We start from the raw sequence: 25581 nt of genomic DNA on the forward strand, positions 1-25581 counted from the left end.
GCAGTACAAGACATTTATTGGAGGTATATGTCATGTAGTGTAGACTCTTCGATCTCCACACACTTAATAACTAATAATGCTGGTTAATATTAAATTGATGGTACTATATTACCCAAAAAAAAATTATTTGGTACCAACAAAATTACAAAATTGAAATCTAAACTTCTGCATTTGTTAGCACTAATGAAAAAATATTTGGGTGTTAGTGTGTTACAATGGTACTCATATGAGTCATATCATTTAAAGTTTTAAACACAACTACCTACAAACTTTACTCGCACGCCCCACACCCATGTCAAATTCTCAAGCATGTTTGTCAAATTGTCCTATTTTTAAACACTTATTAAGCTCCATTATTGTTAACAACTTCATAACATAATTAGAAATATTCAAACTAACTACACACCCCAAGTAGAGTAGCTAAAAATGGAGAATTTCTGCTCAAAATGGTCTGTAACTTTCATCTTCCTCATCATCCTCCTCACTTCAATCCACTTCATTTACACTCAATTATTCATCCATCTTTCAATCAATTTTGATAACATCAAACTCAAGAAATCCCCACCACTTCCTTTGAGATTCAACTCTGATGGCACTTTCAAAATCCTTCAGGTTTTTCTAATCATCATCAAAATCAAAATCCTTTCTATTTTGGATATTTTTTATTTATTTTTTCTGATTTTCCCTTATATTTTTAGTAAGTTTTTTCCTTGATTTGATTTTCAGGTGGCTGATATGCATTTTGGTCAAGGGTTGATTACGAAATGTAAAGGGGTTTCGCCTTCGGAATTTAAGTATTGTTCAGATCTTAACACCACTAAGTTTGTTCAGAGGTTGATTGAAGTTGAAAAACCAGATTTTCTAGCTTTTACTGGTAAATTTTTTCAGAACTTTGTTTTCAGTTAAATAATTATGTTGTTTCTAATTTGGGTTTAATTATTTTAATATATGCGGGTTTAAGGGTGACTATAAACATTAATTACTGCGTATATTCTTAAATTGGTATGTCGTATTAAGATCCCGTATCAAATGATCGATGTTATTAATGTTTTTTTTTTTTTTTTTTTAAAAGAACAGATTTTTTTTTTGGTGCTCTTTTGAACAGATTTTATTATCAATAATTAACATAATACTAAAACACATACCAGCAATGATACGTGTCATTTCCTAGTGCTATTGTTTTCCCCTCCAAATCATTTTTTTTTTACATTTTTGTTTACTTGATCAAATCGTTAAAGAATATTTAAAATATTATAATAATATTTCCTTCCCATTTATCCATAATATATTTACCATATATATTCAACTAAAATATAATTTCAAATTCTAATTTTTTTTTTATTTAAAATATATTTTTCTTTTGGTAAATTATTACTCTGTATGATTGAATTAACAATTCATTGAATTTTTTTGTAAAATCCGTGCATTGTACAGGATTTTATTTAGTTCTTACTAATGTTTAGTTAATGCTTAATGTTTCTAGTTTTAGATTCTTATATTTAGCTTTTTTAAGAAAGTAGTATATGATAAATATAGTGTTTGCATTTATGTATTTATTGTTGATTGTTGATTTCGTCTTTCTTTCCTTTTTTGTTGCTTTTGTTCTAATTAGTGGAATTAGCTCAATCTATGTAGCTAGTCTTAGTTTTTAGGATATGCTGGCTCTTGGAGTGCAAATCTAGAGAAGATGACACTATAAAACTAACTTTTGCTTAATTTACCATACTGGAAGAGTTTTTTTTGGATTGTTGAAAATTAGTGATTAGTAGTAAAACTAAAAAAAAAAAAAAAAAAAAAAAAAAAAAAAAAAAAAAAAAAAAAAGAAGGGTGTTGGTTTGGTTTATTGAAGATGAGAGTATACAAGCTGAATAAAGCATTGACTTGGTTATTTGTCGTGACCTAGAAACAAATGGTTGATGGGATTTTAAGAGCTATAGGAGTCTGGGAAGTATCAGATTTTTTTGGCCATAACTGAGGTTGCTTATGTAAAGATTACGACATGGATTCTTAAACTCAGTAACTGTAGCATTGTGGGGTTCTCAATTTATGGTGTTGATAATTGCTTAACAAAATTGGAATTGAAGAAATTTGAAATTTAAGAAATTGTACGTGGGTTATAATGAATTTAGCCGTTGTTGGCAGTCTTGGCACATTTCAAAGTTTATTAGCTGTAAAATGTAAATGGAGAAAAATGTTTAAAGTTTGGCAGTCCAAATGTTGAGCTCAGGCATTTCTGTAGGAATCTGCTTTGCTCAGTATGTGTTTCACCATACGTTAGCTAAATGATGAATTGTAGCTCCTTTGCTCATAGTCTATGTAATTTAGGAAACTGACGGGATGCTTTCCTTTTAGCTATTGCTAATATTCAGCACCTAGATGTATTCACATTTCTGGTCTTAGGATGTACACTTGTAAAATCTTAATTTTGTCATGCAATAGTATTATAAATCCCTGACCCTTCTCACTACCATATTGCGGCTTTAATATCTTTAAGAAGCTGCTTATTACAAAGGATGGCGTTGCAATGTACACAGCAGAAAATTTCTTGTAGAAATTGACTTTCTCCGTCTGTAAAGATTGCAGCTTTTCAGTAGCGACTCACTTGGATGTAATGCACTAATAAAGAGGTGAACAATATTCAATTTATTGAGGAATCCATGCTTTCCGGAGGAAGCCGTGTTTTTCGACATCCTAATGAAAGAATTTACTTTAGCTGTGTTTTGTAATTTGTAACTTTGAACAACCATCATCCAACTCCCCAACAAAGGGGAGTAAAGGAACTAAAAGTTCTTCTGTCCTTGGAGCTTTCTGCCTTGTCAAGCTGCTGTATTATCCATAAGAATTTCCTCAAAACACACACACACACATTAGGGTAGGGGTTGTGTTAATTACTAGAGAATGAGAAAGCATATAGCAATGGAACTTAATGTTTTCATGGTCAATTATATAGGAGACAATATATTTGGGTCAAGCACGCCTGATGCAGCCGAGTCGCTGTTTAAAGCTTTCAAACCTGCAGTGGAATCTAGGCTTCCTTGGGCTGCTGTTTTAGGAAATCATGACCAAGAGTCAACTATGAATCGTGAGGAACTGATGTCATTGATTTCACTCATGGATTATTCGGTCTCTCAAGTCAATCCATCATCTGGTCATCAAGAAAGAGATGAGCTGACTGGCATTGATGGATTTGGAAATTACAATCTTTCGGTGCATGGCCCTTATGGTTCTCTATTGGCCAACCTTAGTGTCTTGAACCTCTTGTTTCTTGATAGCGGAGACAGGGCCATAGTGGAAGGGAGACGAACATATGGATGGATCAGAGAATCTCAACTGAATTGGTTGAAAGGATTTTCTCAAACAGAACAGGTCAGAATTTCCTGTCTGATATGCCTGGCTCTAATCCAATTCATTTGATTGTTGTTAAACTGGTGTTTGTATCATGCACCAGTATATATGTTAGTGCTTGTTGCTATGACATTAGACAAGAAATGATGCTGTAGCATAGTATGAAAATTAGACTAGGTCATGCATGGAACCAGTGAGTGTCATATATTGAAATGACAGATTCACCAAATACACTACTAACTTGGTTTACATTCTCATTTGATGATTTTCATCACTTTCTTCTTGACATTCTTTTTAAGATTCCAAAGAAAACTGTACCATTTGTTTATATTTATAAAGAAAAATAGCTATAAGTCTATAACATTGTAGTTTTTTCCTTTAGAAGTACAAGATACTGTTGATTCCAAAATAAACATACACAAAAGTAATAATCTTGTGCAATTAAGTCACTTGGGTTGCTTAATGGATAAACTTCTTTTTCTTTCCTTCTTTGTGTGAGCTTGAGCCCCACCAATTACATTTTGTCCGAAAGACACCTCTGGACTCTTACTGATTGAGACCAATGTGGACTGTCTTTAAAAGCAATTTAAACTTGGTTGACTTCATTCCATCTTCTGGAGTTTTTATAAAGTAGGCCACACCAACCAGAGTTTCTTGCCGGAAAATTAAATGTGGTAGTGCTACTCAAAGTTTTTATGTTTTTGTGGTAGTTTTTTTAAAAAAATAAAATAAAATGGTAGTTGTTCTCAAAAGTGGTCATTTAGATGGTAGTTGTTGGCAAAATTTCCTTTTTAATCCTTACATGATGTCTATGGTTGAATAAGATACATATTTAACCTTTTGAATCCATTATTTTGAGATTAATGTCGACTGTTTGTCACATCAATTTTAGAATTCGAAACCTATTTTCATACCAAGTATTATTCTTGGATGTGTGAATTTATTAGGTAAAGTATGTGCAAGTTAATCATCAGTTCATCTTATTATAAGGTCTTGTATATAGATTTCATTGATTAATATGTCGCAGGCAATACTAACAGGATGAGCATGGAGAATGCAATCACTGTAGAGGCTCCCCTTCGTCAAGTTTATCAAGAGTGACACCTCTGGCACTTGGTTTCTTTCACATTCCAATCCCAGAAATCAGACAGTTGTATTATCAGAAAGTTATTGGCCACATTGGAGAAAGTGTAGCTTGTTCATCTGTTAATTCTGGAGTTCTAAAATCGTTAGTTTCAATGAAGAACGTAAAAGGTGTCTTCATAGGTCATGATCACAACAATGATTGCTGTGGAAATCTGGATGGTATATGGTTTTGTTATGGAGGGGGTTCGGGATATCATGGATATGGTAAGGTTGGTTGGGATCGGAGAGCAAGGGTTGTTCAAGTTGAACTCTCAAAGAGGGAGAATTCTTGGATAGGTTTGGAGAAAATTAGTACTTGGAAACGGCTGGATGATAAATTGTTGAGCAAGATTGATGAGCAAGTACTGTGGGATCAGAATTCTTGAAAGTTATCTGATTTTCAGGTACGTAATCTCCATGTTATTTCTAACACCCATCTTCCATGTATATTGAATCCCTTGGCATTGAGTTTTGTTCATTTGATTGGACCCAGATTTTACTCTTAACAACAATTAATTACTACTATTTCTGCATAGTTGTGCCGACAAACACCATTTTTTACATTATTGCCTTGGTTATTAATTTGGGGGGGGGGGGGGGGGTTGTGAACTTAATCTGAGATGTGCGTAGATCCTTAATCTGAGATGTGCACCAAGAAGATATTTGCTAAGGCATAGTGTGGTCGAAATCTTTTCATGCTAAGCTTTAGCACCTTGTAGATTGAGGAAGTGGGGAAAGGGAAAGGGTGGACAGATTGGTTTATTTCCTTTTCCATATCAAGCAGACAAGCAGTAATATTGAGTGGATAGACAATTTTTTTCCATGCCAATTTCATCCATGTTAATATTGCTTAATCATGATATTTACATGTTTCCGCAACAGGTGCACTTTCAGTTCAGAATTTTCAATATGTTGAAAATCGGGTTGATTTTTGTGACACGTAAGCTTATGCCAGGATGAAGATTACTTTTTGCTTTGTTTGTGGCTCATATGTCTTTTGCTGAGTACAATCATGATGAAGTAATTTTTGGTTTAATCATGATATGTCTTTTGCTAATTATCAGATGCTCTTATGACTTCAGCGTTTGACTGTGTGACTGCAAGAATAACGTAGAGCTGCAGGTAACGTGTGACACGAATGGATTGTAAGATTTGTAACATTAGGTTACTGCTTATATTATCTAGGATAGTATTATTATTGTTAAAATTGCTAACTTGGCTGGCAATTCTGCAATCTGATTCCTTCAATCCTAAATAATGCCAATGGGCGAAATGCTTTTGTTTTAAACTTTGTTTTGTATATTAAACCTTTAAATGTGTACTCCCTCCGTTCCATAATACTTTACACATTTTCCATTTTCGTCCGTCTCACAATACTTGACATGTTACTAAATATGGAATTGAACCACTAATTAAAAAATATTTTCTCACATTTTCTCTCTCCTCACCTACCCCACTTTTACCCCACTTGTTGTTTTCTTATAATATAAAAATATAAAAGAGAATCTTTATACAATAAACAAATGTTTTAAATAGATCCACTAGTAATTTTCTTAAACTACGTATCCATCCTAACGTCCTAAATATTATGAGATGGAGGGAATATAATAAAATTGGAATAATAGCTAATGGGTGCAAAAACTTGCTGTATCTACAATATTTTCTAAGCGGTTTATAATTAGAAAAGACAAGTTTATATCCTATATTAACAGCTGGTGCTGATATCAAGGGTTTTTTTTTTTTTTTTTTTTTCATTTCCACTTGGTTGCTAGGGGTATCATTGTAAAATCAGTAATAAACTACGTAAACAGAGTTAACTTTGTTCTCATCACTGAGCATCAATGACGTTGACGAGAAGGTGAAGTAACAAACCAGAGTATCCTCTCTCTACTCTAACAAGCTAAATTTCTCAATCCATTGTTGAAGATCTTCCTCCACAACAAACACCTATCCCTATAAGGGTTAACCTTTCCCTTAATTTCATATTTCTATAAGGGTTAACCTTTCCCTTAATTTCATATTTTTTTTCTCAAGGTTTTCTGTAAATCAAGCGGCTAGTAGGTATGAGAAGATAGAGAGTTGACAAATTATGGGTGAACAAACAATAGAGCTTGTTTATTATTCATCAATAGGTTGAGGATTTATACAAAACCTAAGATCATAAGATAAGAAACAATATTCCTAAATAAGCCTAAATATATTATTCTGCTATCTTATATCTCTAACAAGAATACAAGCTATATTTACAAAAACAAGAAAGTGGAGTAGTAGTTAAAAGATCGTCGAGCGAGGTTAATAGCAATTGAGATTATCACCGACCAAGCATTCCCAGTTTCATCCTCTTTTCTCTCTCAGTTCTGAAAACTTGATGATGAATGAATGAAAAGTACAATGACAGTGTTACTAACGGCGTAAACATGAAGAATTAAGTCCACGTTGGCAAGAATATAAAGCTATAATATTAAAACAATTTAATGCGATTTTCGAGGCAAATATTTTCATAATTGCCACTATATTAATATACTTTCTCCGCCCCTTTTTATAGTTCTCATTTCAAATTTTGACACTATTCATAACATGAGATAATCTTCTAAATTATTCTTAATATATAAGACATAACATAGTCATGTTGGGTCTTATTTGATTCGTCTTGATAAATAGATTATTAATATTCAATTGTTATATTTTTTTACTAATAAACAACTAACGATATTTATAGTCAAAGTATTGCATTGACAAATATGCACAGTCCAAATAGAAACTACTACCTCCGTTAACAGTTATTTGCAACGATTAGAAATTTTTCCTCTCTACTTTATGTCAAATCGTTGCAAATAACTATTAACGGAGATAGTATAAAAGGGGTGGAAGAGTAGGATTTAAATGGGGGTCTGCTCGTCCATAATTACTATCTTCCAAACAGCAGAGCTAACTTTTAACAAGAAACCTACCATAAAATGGTACGCTAATGACTAAGACTTCCAAAGTCGTTAATAGGGTTTCTCATAGGAGCAACCTCCACTAGTCTGTTCAAAACTTCAAATCAAGCATTGAAATTCTTCTTTTCATCTTTTTGTGTTTACAGTTCAACATAATAAGTTCACGTATGCAATCTTATGAAAGCTAAGACTGAATACAAGGACTGTGCCATTCTATGATGGGTAGACCAACACCATCTCTCCAATTACCATTAACTTATGTCTCCGATTTTTTGACTTTTACCACAAAAAAAATAAAAAAAATCACTAAATTGTTTTTTATCATCAAAACTTCTCAATGTTTTATTTTACCAACAAAAAAAATTCTAAAAATTGTTTTCCACCACTTATGGTAAAAAAAAAAAACCATTAAATCTAACGGAATTTCAAAAAAAAAAAAAAAAAAATCCGATTTTTATGCCAAAGACATGCTCTTTAAAATTATCACAAATGCCTCATTTTGCCTACTAAAAATACTTTGATTTGCGTATTTTCACACAAATCGAGGCACTTGTGATTATTTTTTGTCAATTCTAACCTCAAACCCTTTGGCTCTGATTTGAAGTTAGAATTGACAAAAAAACCTCTAAAGAACATGTTTTTAGCATGTAAATCGAAGCCATTTTTTTAAACCGTTAGATTTCACGATTCTCTTGATGACAGGTGGTGAAAAATAATTTTTAGAACTTTTTTTGGTGGTAAAATAAAACTTTGAGAAATTTTGGTGATAAGACAATTTCATATTTTTTTACGGTGATAAAAGTAAAAAAATCCTTATGTCTTCGCGGTTGTTACCATTTGTTCAATTACCAGCACATTCTATGATGAAGATCCAAAAGAATGACATTCTGATTTGGACAGTAGTCTTTATGGTTGTTACCATTTGTTCAAGTGTGAGCTACTGGAGGCAGCCAAATCATCCATATAGTATGACAGGAACTCCCTAAAAAGGGGGCGGGGGAATCATCTAGCACCGGTTGAGATACAACAAAGCAATAACTATACATTTCCTTCACCTCAATATACAATAGGTTTACAGGTTAATAGAGCAGTGGTTTACAAACGAAAGCCTCAATATCAACAGCTCTCAGGAAAGCTTTGGGACGCAGCGGGCACCCAGCTAGTGTACAAAGAATGGTATAAATCATTGAAACTAACCTACATTATGATCTAAAGACTACCTAATCAACATGTACAAAAAGATGGCTTCACTACAAAACATAAGGATGCCATTAATAATTTTGATAGCTAATGATGAATTGATAAACTAAGCAACTCATAAACGATTGGAAGAATTAGTATTTGGAGATTCTGGATGCGAAGAGGAACCCGGTGGAACCATCAAGTAATCAGGGTCAAATAGTGGTTTAAACTGCCTCTCAACTTCTTGACTTAAGAGATTAAACTCTTCATGAATCATGGATACAGCAGACTTGCAAGATTCCTCATCTCTAAATGCTAGTGTCCATCTTCCATCAACCAAAGTCCGTGCCTTTGCTTTTCCTAATGCAGCAGTTTTTGAAGGATTCAGGGACTGTAATGTTGGTGGACGAATCCTCAGGTGTAGCCATCTTGGGTGCTTGTCATCTATTCGGGGCTGCAGCACAGAAAACCAAGATGTAGGGATGGCACAAGGAATATAATGTCATTAATTACGAATTGCAATTAATAAACTTTACAGCATGGTTGATTTACAGTATTTGTTGTCATAAAGGCATTTAAGTTTAACACATACATTACAGGCAGCCAAAGGAGCCACAACACGAACAACTCCAACATTTTGTCTCAAGGGGAGTTCTTCCACGAGCACAATCCAGCCAGATGTTCCCATTGATACAGCTTGAAACCAAACATAACGTTCTTTACCTCTTTCGAATGCAATTCTACAAGGAATGGCATCGACTGTATGTAATAATGAGAGCTTTATTATTCTTTCTTAAGCTAAATTTGAAAAATATTCTAAACCTATTATTCATAAAAAGATAGTGAGACGAATAACAAAAACAGAAAACTGACCAAGTTTTAACTCAACACCTTGCTTTGGGCCAACAGTGTCGAGACCCATGGCTCTGCCACGAGAATTTTGAGGTATGTCAACTGGAGGAAAGATTGGTGCATGATCAGGCAATGGTATGCCTTGTGAGAAAACTTGAAGTTGATAAAGAAGTACAAATGCCTGCATTGAGAAGAATTGCAAAATTATTAAATTTATACTATCTTCATACCCTGAGTGAGTGTAAAACTTGTGAGGTAGTTGGCGAGCCAAAGCATTAGCATGTGCTACAGTGCTACTTAGCTTTCCAGTAAGGGCTGTGCATGGGGACTAATTTCAGTCGGACCGGAAATTGTTCAACTGTCTCCAAGACAGCTTAAACCAAGTTGTGATATTGATAAGAGCACACAAAAGTGAATTACAGGCCATGAAAAAAAAAAAGACACCATGGTGACACTGAACAACATTCATTGCATCTTACCTTTACCACCTCATACATTCTCTCTCCAGCCGCCAAAGATTCACTTGAAATGACACCTACAAAAGATGAATATTCAAAGTCATCTTTCTGTAAAAGACACGTTACTTATGTAACAAAGACAAATACGATTCACAAGTTTCATCATACAACCTCCTGAAGAAGACGGCAAGAGCATGCATCTCAACTCATTCCTGGGGGATGAGGACTCCGTCACTACAACAGCACGAAATCAGAAAACAAGACCACAAAAACCCATATAAATGTATAGTCAGCAAATGTTGCTAAGTAAGATACCTTTTTTGCACTTTCTCCACTCATCACAAAGAACCGAGATAAGTAAATCAGCCCACGTTCCTCTAGCCTCCAAGAGGATATTGCTAGAGCTTGTAACAAAAGATTCCTTCCCATGCAACATCCATAATGTCATTAGAAGTGAACAATACATTCATTAATTTGTAAAATAAGAAGCTCAGCCTCCAATGAATAGAGTTTATTATTATTTTTTATAATCATAAAATACAAAAAATATAAACTCAAACTTTGTCACGCAACTTGTAACCATCTCTGATCTCCCTTGTCCAGGAATCTCTCACACACACCTTTTTCAAGCGCTGCATGAAGCTACCACCACCACTACTCTTCTTAATCTACTAACTAGTGTTGCTTCCCACTCAAAATAAAATAATTTTGTTATTGTTTACAACAAATAAGCAATAAAATAATTTAGACTGCCCAACTAATGTTTATGGCATGCTAACTTGCCACCCTCACATATCAACTACCAAGTACATTATTGTATGTCAAACCCTTATGTCTTGTCTAGTGTGGTAATCATAATCAAGTCAATGTAGTGCGTTTTTATGTGTAGTTTTACATGGATTTATCATATGAATGTCCAAGAAACTGCATATCTGCTAATAAGTACTGATTTCCTTTTTTAAGTAATTATCATCATTTATTAGCACTTAGAAATATGGGTATGAGTTGTAACCAAAATCAATAATGAAAAATTAATATTTGTCAGTGGGATTGAATTACTGTGAACACTCAAGCAGCATATTCCACATAGTACCACATACAAACTAGTTATTATTCCATGTAGTAAATGGGCCATTAAGGTGCTAGTAAACTTATGCACTTGAGTTCTTGTAATTCAAAATACTCTTTCCATCCTATATTAAATGTTAGGCTCAACTTTGGTTCTTTGACATTGTTTGTTATTATAAGATTACATGAAAAGAGCAGGTAACAAGTGACTTTTTGGGATCTTTTTGTTTGGAGAGAGCCATAATTAGATTTCCGGATCACATAGTAGAAAACAAATAGTCCAGATAAAGTATTTCCTCGGTTTTCTTGACTTCTACAATTCTACCCTTTTTTTTTTTTTTTATCCATTCTATGTCCTACACACCTTTTTTAAAAAAAAATTTCTTATTCAAGTAAGTTTATTAAACCTATTAGTTACACCTCGGTCTCTCTTTCTATCTCTCCAAAAAAAAATGTGAATACCACTGCATGGGTGGTCCCTCTGCCATCTTCTCATTAGTCTTTAGTACGTAAAGTAATTTGATAGAATTCAAAAAAAAGGATGAAGAACTTAACTAACATAAATATATATTTACTATTACACAGTGAATTGATGGATAGCTCAAGAAACTAGCAGTCAAATGTTTGTAAACTTTGACTCAAAAAAGTCAAGAGACACATTGGGATGGACTACAATAAAAGACCTTGTACACTGGGTCAGTTTCAGACATCATTTACAGACAATGTTACGAAAGGGTGACTATCATAAGCTATAATAATAATAGATAAATAAAATATAACCAACATGAGACGTGTCATTCAAGGAGTCGAATCGCGTAAATTTGTGCAGCTAAAGGAAGTCACAATAACTCTGCTTCAACGTTGAAATTGTCGATTCTATTAACTTCCATAAAATCTAGTTTTTCTCAACTGAACAATGATGTGAAGTTTTACCATTTGAGCTACTTTTACACTTATTTCTGAGGACATTGTAGTGTAATATATTGGCATTATATTCATCTGTCATCTTAAGTTAGGTCACTATTCAGAATTTCCTGCAAGATCAAATGCTTTAATTCCTGACAACATATATTTGTGGTTTATGTAGTTTCCATATTCCTTGACATCTACTAACAAGAGATGCTAATGTTTACAATTTACAAGGTAAATGCATTGCACTGACATAAATTTGTTGATAATAAATAGGACTTGTGGCAAATTGGCATTACTAAATACTCTTTCTTGGTAGGAGAGAGTTCTTACTCTGAGCAGCTTAAGATGCTGCATATTAAATTCTGCCTCACTATAAGGGAGCAACTGCCTCAAAAGCCAACCACCATGCCACAAGGTCCCGGCAGAGATATCTGACCGGCAGAAAAGGTTAACCAATGCATCAAGCACCTGAAACAAAATCCTTACCATTAAATCCTCTAAACCATGATGAATGGGCAAAAGCTGTATGGGCAGGCAAGCAAAGGCCAAACCTGTCCCCATAGCGTGGGCGTTTTGAAGTAATAAAAGCTCATGCAAACATATACAATCACAAGACAACCAGCTAAAAGCTGAATATAAATACCCAAAACCACCTCCAAGGTGACTAGCACTACCTCCATTGTTTTTAACCACCCACTTTCCAGGTTAGTGTTTGAGTGTTTTTTTTTTTTTTGTTGGCTCTACCCACTTTTACCTTATTCCAATTTTGATAATACTTTTTACCATCTTATCTATTTACCCCACAATTTATCCACCTTTTCCTCACACGCCAACTTTCTATTTCTATCTCTTACTTTATCCACCATTTTCTTACACACACTCGTCTTTTTGTTACTTTCTTTCTTCAAGCTGAATATAGGAGTAATATCGACAGGAAGAAACTTTGAAGACTATAGAATAGCTCCAACCCTAGGAAATTTCGATCAGTGCTAAGCCAAATCCAGCACTCCCTTAGACATTGATTCATCCTACAGCGTCTGAACACCTTACAAATAAGTTGTCTGGTTCTCAAACGTGGGACAATGAAAACATCTTCAAGAGCATGCCATCTTTATAAAATCTTTCACATGGAGAGCAATCATTATCTCTTTGCTGGAAACTAACTGACAAGCATCTTCACCATTGTCGGACACTGAATTTCTTACAAAATTGAGTACATCTCTGATCTCTCCACTAACTTGAAACAGCTCTCCATTTCTCTTCATTAATATTGATTACAGAGCTGCAAAAGAAATTTTACTCACTTGCTGCTTCCAAATAGCCTTTCCTCCAATATCTATCATTCAACCATTGGCACTAACAATGGGTGATGCATGAACTTTGGGACTAGCATTTTAATCGTCACAATCAAATATCTGTCCTCATTAGCAGATAACTTTACTGCACAAAATTGTCCTAAGCATTATGGATCAGGAACTTCAAGATTATACAATACAGCACTTCACTCATACCAAGGCAGATGTTAATTGAAAACAAGAGCCTTTAAATCGCATTATCTACTGTCTCAAATAAACAATTGCTTGATTTGTTCAAGAGTTATATCAGTATGTCAGGAAAAATCCTAGCACATAAATGTCCCAATCTAGCAAGAGTCTTCTTTGTACATACTTGATTTGTTCAGGAGTTAAACCAATAAGCCCCTTGCTCCTTTACAAATCTCACATGCCTCAACAAACTACAAACTTCCCTTTGAAATTCCTTTATGGAGAGGGAGGGAGGGAGAGAGAGAGAGAGAGGGGGGGGGGGGTTGACAAAGGAATTTTTAACATAGATTTATATATTAAAGACTTCAATATACCGAATCCAGCCAATACCTGAGATCTGCATGAGCGCGGGCTTGATCTTAGTTCAAAGGAAGAAGAAACCCCATATTCCTGCATATATATGCAGATCCAAGGGAAAAAGAGCATTGTTAAGATGGATAAACTTTATCCAGTTACATTCATAACTACACAGCACACATAGATAATTGAGAACTGATGTTAGAGATGTGGTCTAAGCCATCTAAGTAAAATTAATTAATGCACAAACTTGTAAAATTAGTAAGTAATAAAGACTGCCCTAGAGCAGAAAAACTCTTCTGGTTATAACCATGAAAGTCTTGTTAAAATTAAAACTGAGATGAATAAAACAAGGGGTGGAAATTGGAGATTATTATCATTTCTCGCCAATTTACAGCTTTTGAACAGTGCTCAAGATGATCACCCCAGCCCCAATGCCTCAAATGATGTGCATGCCTAACCAAGGTATAAGGAAGACACATGTTCACAGCCTTCCCTCTGCAATGCAGAGAGGCTATTCCTTCAAACCCTTGATAGGAAATTGACAATACTTCGCACACATCAAGAACTTTCACAAAAGATATTATGCACAAGATTTTAATTAAGTCACTGTAAGCCTCTAAAGTAATCCATTATAACCTAAATCTTAAATGCTGTCAGTGATGTCCCTTTTAGCTCTATTGGTAATGATCTTAATAACCTCTCTTGGATCTTCGTTCAATGTCATTAACGCTCCTCTTAAGATTATTCAAAGTTGAGGTTTACCAACGTCTATGATTATAGCCTATGGGAAGGGGTGAACATGATAATAGTAACAACATAAAAAATTAATCTCCTGAATTATGTTGCAAAAGTCTATCCCCATGTTCAAGGTTGAGCCCTAATTACTACTGACATCACTCAGCTAATATGTAAATCTTTTTGTTCAACTGTTATTTCACCATGTGAGTAGAGTTCCAGAGGTCAACTACAATTTGGAGATATATAACAGATTAGATCCACTCAAAATGCCCAAAAAATTATGTCTCACTTCCCTTAACTGGCCTGAGTATTTGAAGGTGAAATGTGGAGTCAATGTAAATTAAAGTAAAAAAAAAAATAAAAATAAAAAAAAAATAAAAACACAACTTAATTCCAGAATCACAAACAGATTGATAATGTCTCAAGAAAAATCTTATCCCTTCCCAAACAAATAAATCAAACCTAGCAAAAAGAACTCTACCTCAACACTTAAACAGGACCCTTTCTTCCTTATTTGTTATCCTTATAATTATAGTAGTTTAGCATACACTCCAAGGTTTGGACTAGAAAGCCTAGAATAATACTTTTTTTTTTCCAGTTACAAGCCAACTTCTTTCATATACATAAACAGCTTCTTCCAGTTTCATCCTTCTCATTAAACATCACAATCAACAGTTCAAGATAAACAGCTTTGATTTGCCTCTGATTCAAAAATGATTCATGTGCCTATACCGTCAGTCCGTCACATATAAATTTTTGCATCCAAGTTTCTCAATGAATGTTTTTAATCAATTAAGATTAGCACAATATACTTCCAGTTTCATCCTTCTCATTAAATATCACTTTACTGTCTTCCCAGTTTGTTGTGGGGTTACTGCAGACAAGGAGAATATGCAAGTCCTCAAGAAGCCCTTATCGTGAAGAATAAATCAGACCAATCATTTGAATATGTTTAGGACCCATGCAATTTCCTGTTGGATATTTCTGAATATACTAGTCAAACTCATCTGAACTTGAATATCCAAGATTAGAAGATTTAGAACTACTAAGATGTGAGGCCTGAGACCTCTTATCTTTGATACTTAAGACTCCTCAGAGCACACATTTTTTTCTTAGTGTTGGTGTTAACAAAGCTTCACTTTAAAAATGTGATTGTAGTCTGGAAAAGAAAGATAAAAAAAAAAAGGTTGGCTTGCTGATGTGTGCATAATGGTCTTGTTGGCAATTAGGTGATGCACTAAGAACAAAGGTAACGTACAAATTCTTATAGCATAGCTTTGCCCTTGTCAATGTTTCAAATATCTATTATGACGGTTAGCTGAAGTCGATGTACCTTGAATATGTAAAAAGTGCTTTAAAATGACTTGAGAGAGCATGAGCTTTATTTCCTTAGCCCTCGTGGAGACAAGCCTTATGACCCACTTGGATAATATTATCATTGGTGAGGTGCATTACTCATAGGCAAAATTCTACTCAAGATCACTAAGAACACAATCCCCCCCGCGGCCCCCGTCCTTTCCTTGCTTATAGTTCTTTTTATACATAAATAATCATAAGTAACTAGTAGCAAATAAGAGGAAAACATTGAAGATTATGTACCTTCAGTTTTTGTAAGTAGCTATCCAGCTCACTAACAAAACCACATCTCGTTGAGTTACTTCCTGAAGAGAAAAGTTGTTCTTCACCTGAGCTCTCGCCAACAAGAGCTTGCTGCAAAAGACAAGTCACTTATCATATGTAAAGGTTGTTAATTGCTTCAGTAGAAAACAAAAGACGGATGGGGCTTGAAGCAAACAAACATATAATACTGTTCTTATGTGAAGAGGAAATGTTCAAAGCTTGAAATTAGCATTGATTCCCATAGATGAGGATTATGAACTAGTTACACATTATGTTTTCCGATGGTGGAATATGCAAGTTACTAAGATAGCTGTGAGAAGGAATGATAATTTCTCTAGACCCATTTACAGCCGCAGTTAGCTAAACAATTACTCGTGAGCTACAATGCATCTTTGACAAAGAGAATCACAATTTTTGATTGATCAAATAAATGTGTTTAAGCATCATAGATGGCTTCCTGAATAGAAGAAAAAAAGACTATAGAATGCTTCATGATAAGCATTAAAAGAAAGATTTACTTTATGCTCATCTCTACAATGGCTACAACTATATCCTTTTGAATTTTTGCTAACACCCTTTGTACAAAGTGAATCCCGTTTCCAGGAAAAGCAGATGCATAAATTGGCCTGGGCTTCATCTCAAATGCCTTCCTATCTTTATTTTAGAGATCTACTCACAATTGGCAGCGGCATCAATACCACCAAGCAGGGCCCTTGACTCTCAAAGTCTCAATACCTTATTTACAGAGTAATGTTGTAAAGAAAAATGAATCACCTAGTTAGGTAAAACAAAATGAAGGACAGCTTCTCATCAAATTTTCTTTATTTGCCTATCTTTAATCAAGGAGATCTATAATGCTCAATCTTAAAGTTGCTAAAATCTAGCATGTTTAAAAGAGTGTCTGCACCTAAAGTTACATTATTTTTATAAAACATTCCCTTACAACGGCTGCCACCATTACAGATCTGTATTCCCTCCATCCCTTAATATACAGGCCTTTCATTGTATTAACCAAAGATCTGTATTCCCTCCGTCTCTTCATTGTATTAACCTAAAATACATGTCTGCAAAGCAATAATTGAGGACATCAAGAAACATAACACGATAATCTTCCAGCTGCAAAACTTCCAATAGCTTTATGTTTGAAGCTCTCATAATCCATGGAGCGTAATCTTAGTTGCTAGCAATTTTGTTCCTTGTCCACTCCACATTCTGCTCAAGAATTATGTCAGAATCTTGTGCTTCAACCTTTTTTCCTTTGGGAACACAGTATTATGTATGGTAACCCTATATCGCTGTTGTACATTTCATTTTTCAAAACAACCTTCACTTGACATTCTATGAAATAACCCATTTCAATAAAAGAATTCCTGAATATCACAGATGCTGTAGACTGCAAAAAGAACTCCTGAATTACAGCATCCACAACACCCCCCCCCCCCCCGCCAAAAAAAAAATAAAAGAAAAAAAGAAAAAAAAAAGGAAAGAAAAATTGCAGCTGCTTCTTTCTCTTTCAAACCCTCAAACCAGCTCAGTTTGTTATCCAACTTTTCCTTCATAGAAAGCTTATAAACCTTATGACCATCAAGGACTATCATTTAATAAAATCAAACTTCATACCCCAGGACAAATCCTAAGTATACTAAGCACCCCAACTTCCATACGCCAATACAAATACAAAAAAAAATCAAAAAATTGAAGAAACCTAATCCACTTTCCCATTCATATTTTTCATAATCCTTCATAAATAGCATGTGCAGTCCAATAAAAGTATTATAAGTTTAAAACCAAAAACCTTTGCAATGTGAGGACAAACATGTTAACATAGTGGATGAGCAAAAATAAGTATTTATTATTAAGTAGAACATACATACCAGTAAGAGTTTCTTATGTTGCTTCCGTTTTGGAAGAATTCCAAAAGCATCTAGCATTGACTCCTCCAGTTCTAAAAAATCATAAAGCTTTGGTAAGAAAATAGCAAGAGAAATACTCCCCCTGTCCCATATAATTAGGATAAAAAATTGGAGGATGTAACGTAAAGCATTTCCACAAGTCCATTTCATTTTCAATTCTATTGCAAAGGAAGATTTACATTTTGTTGATTTACTACCTTGGTAAATGTTGGAACTTTAAGTGTTTAACCTCATCGCCTAAGTGTTAAATGTACAATTCAAACCCTTCATTTTGTAACTCTCTAAAAACAAAATTGACACTAATTTCAGGTGAAACTTTTAAGTAATTTCAACAAACTTGATGGGATAGTGTAGTATCCAAGCCACCTAAAATCAAAAGTATTACCTTTGGTTTGCGACAATGTAGCAACTACACTTAATGATCCCAAAACTTGTACGTCGTTGCCTACATTAAGATAAGAAAGTACAGTCTCCCTGCATTACACAAATTTCAAAATATAATTCATTAATTCCAATATGAACTCCATATGATGGAAGTATTTAGTTAAACAATATAATAATTCCTAAATATCTTTACTTACCTAGAAACAAGAGTCTAAGTCAATTCCTAATATATATATACACTCATAAACAGAAGCATGCAAAATAATTAAAAGACCTTATAAAATATATAATCAAGCTGATCCTGGCTCCAACAATGAGAAATGAAAAAACAACAGGCACAACATAAGATGGCTTAGCAGTTAACACAGGTAGGCAAAATCATGAATCAGCTATATTACTACACAGCTGAAAACTGTTCCTGAACCCACAACAAAAAGTTAAAAGAATATTTACAAAAACAAAATGATAACTTGGATTCTGATTATACCTGAGAGACAGATTTGGATCACCACAACTATCTTGCAAGCTGACATCTTCAGGAATAGAAAGTTTCAAATTTCCTTCATCCTCTACCACATATCCATTACTACTTTGAGCACTTTCTTCAGATTTTAGATGTTGAAGTTTGTAAGAGATTGCAGCACCATTCATTTTAGCTTCTGGAAGTGATACAAAGGCCCCTTGTGGACAAAAGAATGCGGCAACAATGGTATTTGCCAAATCTTTGATTTTGACTATTCTCAAAATGCAACAAAGCAAATACAATGAAGTGACAGCTCCAATTCCTAAGCCCTGGATGCAAAAGCTACAGAAGTCTTTACAACTAATACAAAAGAAGCACCAGTCATCATAGTCGCAACTACAAAAAAAAAAAAAAAAAAAAAAAATCACCAACTCTCTTCCAATTTTCCTTTCAAGAAAATGCTGAAAGTTCAAGTAAACCACACCATATTGGAATATAGAGTTGGCGATAAAACTGCGACAATCAAGGAAAGTGTGGTAAGGAATAAGGATAAACAGGACTAACAGGCAGTATTAAGTTTCACACTTACAGCCTCAATCAGAGAAGGCAGCAACAGTGGCAATATCAAAAGCCGCAACAAGTTGTCTGTTATCAATTTGTCCACATCTGGAATCCCTGCTGAGATAACATCACTAAAATAATACAGGTTGTCCTCAATTTCATCCGCAAAAGCGATGATGCTAGATGAAAAATCTTTGGATGTTTCCCTGCGTCAAACGAAGAAATAAATTATGCTAAGTAAAAGTTTGGCCTCTGATTTTCAATTGACATCACAGTAAGAGAACTTACTGTGAAGCCTGAACAACCAGGTCATTCAATGTGAGGCACTGCTTCTTGAAAAAAGCAACCAAATCTGTGAAATAATTGGCAAGTGTACCGCTGGCGACATATCTATTTACACTCTCATCCCCAACTACGAACCAAGAAAGAAGATAGGAATTTATAAAGGAAAGAAAAGAAAGCTTAAAGTACTTATTTAAGGAATACATAATAATAATTATAATAAAAAAAAAAAAACAGGGGAACATAACTGACCATGGTAAACATTAAGAGTTAATGCACGTATAGCAATACGTATCATGCTCTCTTCATGGAAGGCATATTGAATGGCTTCAACATATAATGGGAACGATACCACCTCATCCTAGTTCAGGAAGCAAGATAAAATTAAGGAAAGGAATTCATAGTGAAAAGAGGATCTTCCATAAATATATTAGACAAACACTGGGTACGCAAATCCATAACCAATTCACCACAAAACAAAACTTGCATCAATTAGTATTTTTAAATTTTCTAAGAAAAACTCAGCATGGATTAAGTTTTGGTTCCTGGTCTCAAAAAGATGTTCATTAGCAATAAAATGATCAACGGGAATTTTTATTAGAACAATACAACAGGTTATATAATTCTATGCTCCCTCTCCAATTTGAAAAATATTGAAAAGGACCAGTGATACATATTTTCCACTACATTCCTTAGAATATTAAATACTACCTCCATTTCATATTATTTGCAACGATTTGACATAAAGTAGAGAGGAAAAATGTCTAATCGTTGCAAATAATATGAAACGGAGGTAGGATAATGGTAAACTATTCATCATCTCATATAAAGGAGTCTAAATTCTGGAAATGCTAAGGAAAAAAAATAATAATTAAGCCTTACTTTAAGCCCATATAAGAAAAAGGGGAGAGATATTAAGAGGAGGAGGAAAGGAAGAGATTGGATGGTTGTGGTTATTTCCCAAAATACAAAAAGTCTTGCATGAATCACCATCTACGATTAAAATCCCTAGTCTTGCCATCAACTCTTAAAACCATTAACCAAGAACTTTCTCCATAAACAGCTTAAATAACTACTTTTTCCACACAGTTCCACCCTTTTCATTAAGAAGGGAGATAGACAGCAAGCTTTGATGACTGTCCATCATCACAAGTAGTATTGGTGAAAACCAGAAGAATCATCCACGTCAGACCCTGATATAGCATGACAATAAATGATGTTCATGAAACGAATAGAAAATACTAAGCTTACATTCTGTGTCTTCACAAGCAATGCTATTGTGCTCTTGTTCAGATGCCCACTTATTGCTCTGCACCAATCCCACAAGCAACTCATTATAGCTCATTGCAAATACAGAATCAACAACAAAAGAATTCATGAAAGGAGTACATCATTAGAAGAGAACAGACCTTAGAAAGGATATATAATATGATAACAGCTCTTCATTTCGAAAGTCAAAGGAATAAGTTATGAGATAGTTAATGTGCTCATTGCTGAAGAGATAATCTATGAAAATGTCGAATATAGAAACTATTAGTTTACACACAGCAAAAACAAACAGCAAATAAGGATAGGGCAAACTTTCTCTTTGAGACAACTCACATATTGCATGCTCATTTTTCAAGTTTTGAATCATGATGCTCATAGTCTGAAGTAATTGGAGCGAAACAGTGACAGTTCTACTGATCTTCAGAATGCGTATAAACTCTCCCAACACTTGCTTCTCCATAAAAAAACTGCAGATGAAGCAGATATGATAAAATAATCAGAAGCTTGAATTGCTAAAGAACCCTTTGCAAGAGTTGCCTTAGTCACAGATTGTTTTGGGTTTTTATAAGCCGTCTTGAATTATTAAATTGGGCAATGTAAAGCCTACGTATGAGTAATTGAGTCTCCAGGAAAATATAAAATTCACATTAGTCCTTTTCTCTTCGACATGGTGACATGGGCAATCACTATAAGAAGGCCTTAGTAGTCATTTAAATAGCAAAATTAAAACCCCAGATTTACCTTGTGGGGACTTGCTTGGTCAAATATAATCCATCCAGGAAAATCCAGGAGATTCCAAGGAGGAAACATGAATGGGCTCCAGGCACAAGAATATAGTACAAAATCCTGATGTTTCTAGTGATATAAGTCTGTGTAAAAAGAATGCAGTAACTTGCACATAGTACTTAACTACTTATAATTTTTTTAAAAGAAAACTTTCTTCGCCATCCTTGGTAAGTTATTTCAGAAGACATTTTACTGCTGAGTGATAAGTTTTGTAAAAATAATATTAAGGTTTCTTCAGACGGTGAACATCAATCGGATACCCATAAGATGCATATTACAGTTGCTCCCTTTAAAAAGCATTGTCTTTGTATTATTAACGATGGATAATAATTTAATGTAAATTACTCTAGATACTATATTGCAATATTGTTTTCAAGTGTATTTTAGGCGATGATTACAACACTAGAAACAGTTTACATAAAGTTTTGCTTTAATTGCAAGCAGGTATTTTTTAGCCCTAGACTTTAACACAAACATTACAGCAAGTTGAGACAAGGAACAATAAGCTATATGTTGGACCAAAAGTTAACCAAATCCCGAGTGATCAAAAATTGGAAGTAATTACAGGTCCCCTAATGACATCAGTCCAGCCTACAAACAGCAAGCAACATAGCAAACCCATATCCCTCTCTCCAAACTCATCAGATTCTACTGACTCCCAAGTTCTGTTAATTATTGCCAAGCCTGGTGCATCTAATTTTCACAATTCCTTACCACATAGGCACACATACGACAAGAGATGCATTATGCAAATAATTTATAGAATATTTCTGAACTAAAATGCTTACTCGAAGAAGGTTGAGTCATGCTGGTCTCCATATGTTACCAATTCCGCAATTGATCTCAGTGCCTCAATAACAAAATCCTTCATAGAATACACACTACATTTATAAATTAACCACAAAAAGTTGGCCGCTAAAAAGTGAACAGAATGTAAGATTCAGCTGACCTTATTAACTTCATTGACGATTTGAATCTTTTGCAGCTGTTCAGTTAGATATCTGAAGTCGAGAAAAGTCAACAGGTAAACATCAATGGAAAAAGTAAATTATACTTGCTTGACCAAATTGGCAACTTGGACAAACAACCTAACACCACTAACTCTCTCAGGAAACCGTTATAGATCAACCATGTCACTTTCAATATACATGGAAAACAAGAGAATCATTAAAATAAATAAATAAATAAAAAATACAAAAGAACTCTAACACCTTCTCACATACGGAGTAGTAACTTTTCCAATTCTACCAAAATATGGACATTTTATAGAACAAATGCAGGCAGTAAACTGACTTAGCTATTGGACAATCTTACTGATGCAACGTTAGCATGTATCAGATGTATGTGACTATACACGGAAAAGGGTGGTCAATGTATACATAGGTCATGTAGTCGTATAGCTAACAAGATTAAATAAGCAAATTAATAAGCAACAGATATAACGTAAAATAAATTGTTTGCACATTGAGTGATGAAGTGATCTCACACTTAGGACTATAACTAATTCTTTTAATCCACCCTGACATTGCTATAAGTTGGATTAAATGTAGTCTGCCATGGGATTATAGAAATACATATCGATGAAGGTGATACTCAAAAACATATTATTTGAACTTTTGTCCCTTCCATTAATTGGACATTTTTGAAAGCCCAATTACATTAAATACTATTTTAAAGAAGGTAACTTCTTCTTGAAACTCTAAATAAAAACTTCTGGAATAAAAAATAAAAATAAAAATAAAACAAAAACAAATAAGAATTCGAGTTGTAACATCAGAAAGTGTCACAATATCTCTATACGCTCTTATGATCTACTAATCAGCCACCCAACCAATCTGTTACACATTCCATTTTCATCACTCCACATGTAATGCTTTTGCCGTTCAAGATAAAAATAATTGACAAAGATAAAAATACCCACAAAAACCCAATCCTTTCTTCTTTCCCCTTAACCATCATAAGAGCATAAAATGAAATCAAATTTCTTGATCATAATTACTCCCTCTATTAGAAATTAAATATCACATCATAACCCCTCATACTAGTGAATATAACATAATTCACAACACAATTGTTGTGTCAATAGATACTTCCCCATCACTCGATTTAAGCAGTGAATATAATGAAATTCAATAGTAAAGCATACTTGGAAAATAAGATGACTTGCGCTGATATATATTTGTAGTAAATGAACATTAATTCTAATCAAAAACCAGTTAATTAATACTTTTTATCTGTGATCCCCATTATTAGACTTAGGATTGAAAAACCCGCCCGCCCACACCAGCAGGAAGTTCGGTTTCTCGGTCTTCCACATCCAAGAACACATATGATAGCAAAAATCCTGAAGCAATACATCTCAACTTTTCTGTAATCCCCAACTTTAAAAAGCGGCCACATTACGCAATTTGCACATCCTAATCCCTCAATTAAACATATAAATCAACTAAGTCAAATCCGAAAGATTCGAAAACTAAGAACAAACACTTTGAAACTCAACTAAAGCACCAATTAAGTAAACTAGAAATTCAAAATCAGCTAACAAAAATTCATTCATAAATTAATTAAATTAGTAACAATAATTGCAACATTATTTAATCAAAATGAACTTAAGATTGAAAAAGAAGCAGACAAACCTGAGTTCCTCTAAAGAGAATCGATTTCGAGATCTCCAGAAGGAAAACCACATCATTAAACAATCAAACCTTCAAAATTAACATCCTCAGCGATCATGAACTCGGAAAATTTCAAGCAAGTCGGATTAATTCCACATAAAACAACATGAAACAGCAATCAATCAATCACAGTACTAATTGTGATTCTAAATGAGAAAATTATGATGAATGTAAATTTGAAATTCAGGAATTAAACGAGAGAGATTAGGGTTTAGAATTGGGAAATTGAAGAGGAGAGAGAAAAAAGGGGGTAAATGCCGATGATCGGTGGTAGGGAAAAAGCGTGAAGATTGTGTCGCCGGTAGAAAGAAGCACGAAAGAGTGAGATTTGATTGTTTTTGGTGTCGACAAATTATTTACTCCCTTTTATTTGTCTCTTTGCCTGGTGTCAAACTGTCAATTCTAAGTTTTAGATATGATATTTTTTTTTTTCTAATTTTCTTTTTTATGTTATGGGACTTGCTAGAGTTGAGCATTACTCATGCCTAAAGGCCTCGGGGGGAGGGTAAATTAGTAATTCTACATTTTATAAAGGCACAAGCTGTAGTGGTGGATTCTCTTGTTCGGAACTTGTCGGCTGGCAAATTTTAAAGAATAAAATAAAAAAAAAAAGAAAAAGGCAATTCGAAATTAAAAGGGAAGAGAGAGAAAAAAAAAAAGGGGCAATTCAAAAATTAAAAGAAGAGAGAGAAAACCAAACCCTTTCAGAACAGAACCCTTTCAGTTCAAAGAAGAGAGAAGATAAAGCGAACGGCGAAGAGAGAAGCTAAATCGAACGGCGATCTAAACTCCGACGAAATCTAAGTACTTTTCCGGAAATCTTCCCCCGTACGAGTAAGTTATTTCAATATGTTATTTCGAAGTTAGGGTTTTTATGCGATTTGGGTAATTTGGGGAAATTGGACTAATTTTGTCTTATTACTTGTGTGAATATGAGTAATTGTATGGAAAATGGTTATTAATTAATAGAATATATAGTTTAATGTAGGGTTTTTGATGTTACAAATGGAATGGTATCTTGAAATTGGGAAAGAATTGATTGGTATCTTGAATCTGGGAAAAAGTGGTATTAAAATAGGTTATTTCGAAGACTTGATCTAATTATAGTATAAAATTGTTAATATAAAATGAAAATTCGTTGTAGAAGTTAGGTATTTGGAATTTT

The 25581-nt window shown here is 34.0% G+C and overlaps 2 protein-coding genes across 4 annotated transcripts; one reads left to right on the forward strand and one right to left on the reverse strand.

Annotated features, from left to right (window-relative positions):
• The first annotated feature begins 126 nt into the window (after positions 1-126).
• LOC110716827 (probable inactive purple acid phosphatase 28) lies at positions 127-5803 on the forward strand. Of its 2 annotated transcripts, none has more exons than XM_021895470.1 (5): positions 127-612; positions 727-874; positions 2951-3366; positions 4386-4874; positions 5535-5803. In XM_021895470.1, exons 1-4 carry the CDS (start codon positions 427-429, stop codon positions 4854-4856), a joined length of 1221 nt encoding a protein of 406 aa, XP_021751162.1. In that variant the 5' UTR covers positions 127-426; the 3' UTR covers positions 4857-4874; positions 5535-5803. The 2 variants fall into 2 exon arrangements, with proteins under 2 accessions (XP_021751162.1, XP_021751161.1); XM_021895469.1 differs by having other exon boundaries at positions 129-612; positions 5353-5803.
• A 2622-nt stretch (positions 5804-8425) lies between these two features.
• LOC110716981 lies at positions 8426-25239 on the reverse strand. 2 transcript variants are annotated; one of them, XM_021895626.1, is made up of 21 exons: positions 24378-25239; positions 22691-22742; positions 22530-22606; positions 21289-21422; positions 21096-21192; positions 20938-20995; positions 19939-20047; positions 19693-19816; positions 19433-19610; positions 18868-19172; positions 18382-18470; positions 17958-18028; positions 16063-16173; positions 13756-13815; positions 12212-12349; positions 10217-10322; positions 10073-10135; positions 9923-9978; positions 9465-9624; positions 9184-9350; positions 8426-9045 (listed from the first exon to the last, which is right to left on the reverse strand). In XM_021895626.1, exons 1-21 carry the CDS (start codon positions 24431-24433, stop codon positions 8725-8727), a joined length of 2532 nt encoding a protein of 843 aa, XP_021751318.1. In that variant the 5' UTR covers positions 24434-25239; the 3' UTR covers positions 8426-8724. The 2 variants fall into 2 exon arrangements, 1 of the variants encoding a protein (XP_021751318.1); XR_002510654.1 differs by having other exon boundaries at positions 8947-9045; positions 9184-9331.
• Positions 25240-25581: the final 342 nt, after the last annotated feature.

The sequence above is a fragment of the Chenopodium quinoa genome, unplaced genomic scaffold, assembly GCF_001683475.1.
Source record: "Chenopodium quinoa cultivar QQ74 unplaced genomic scaffold, ASM168347v1, whole genome shotgun sequence".
Classification (NCBI taxonomy): domain Eukaryota; kingdom Viridiplantae; phylum Streptophyta; class Magnoliopsida; order Caryophyllales; family Amaranthaceae; genus Chenopodium; species Chenopodium quinoa.

What these genes read in the sequence shown, in the direction of transcription:
- LOC110716827 (XM_021895470.1), top strand. Translation starts at nt 427, where the DNA reads ATGGAGAATTTCTGCTCAAAATGGTCTGTAACTTTCATCTTCCTCATC. An exon ending in GCACTTTCAAAATCCTTCAG is followed by an intron (nt 613 to 726) that starts GTTTTTCTAATC and finishes TTTGATTTTCAG; the next exon opens with GTGGCTGATATGCATTTTGG. An exon ending in AGATTTTCTAGCTTTTACTG is followed by an intron (nt 875 to 2,950) that starts GTAAATTTTTTC and finishes TCAATTATATAG; the next exon opens with GAGACAATATATTTGGGTCA.
- LOC110716981 (XM_021895626.1), bottom strand. Translation starts at nt 24,433, where the DNA reads ATGATGTGGTTTTCCTTCTGGAGATCTCGAAATCGATTCTCTTTAGAG. An exon ending in TTCTCTTTAGAGGAACTCAG is followed by an intron (nt 22,743 to 24,377) that starts GTTTGTCTGCTT and finishes TCTCGACTTCAG; the next exon opens with ATATCTAACTGAACAGCTGC. An exon ending in AACATAAGAAACTCTTACTG is followed by an intron (nt 16,174 to 17,957) that starts GTATGTATGTTC and finishes TGTCTTTTGCAG; the next exon opens with CAAGCTCTTGTTGGCGAGAG.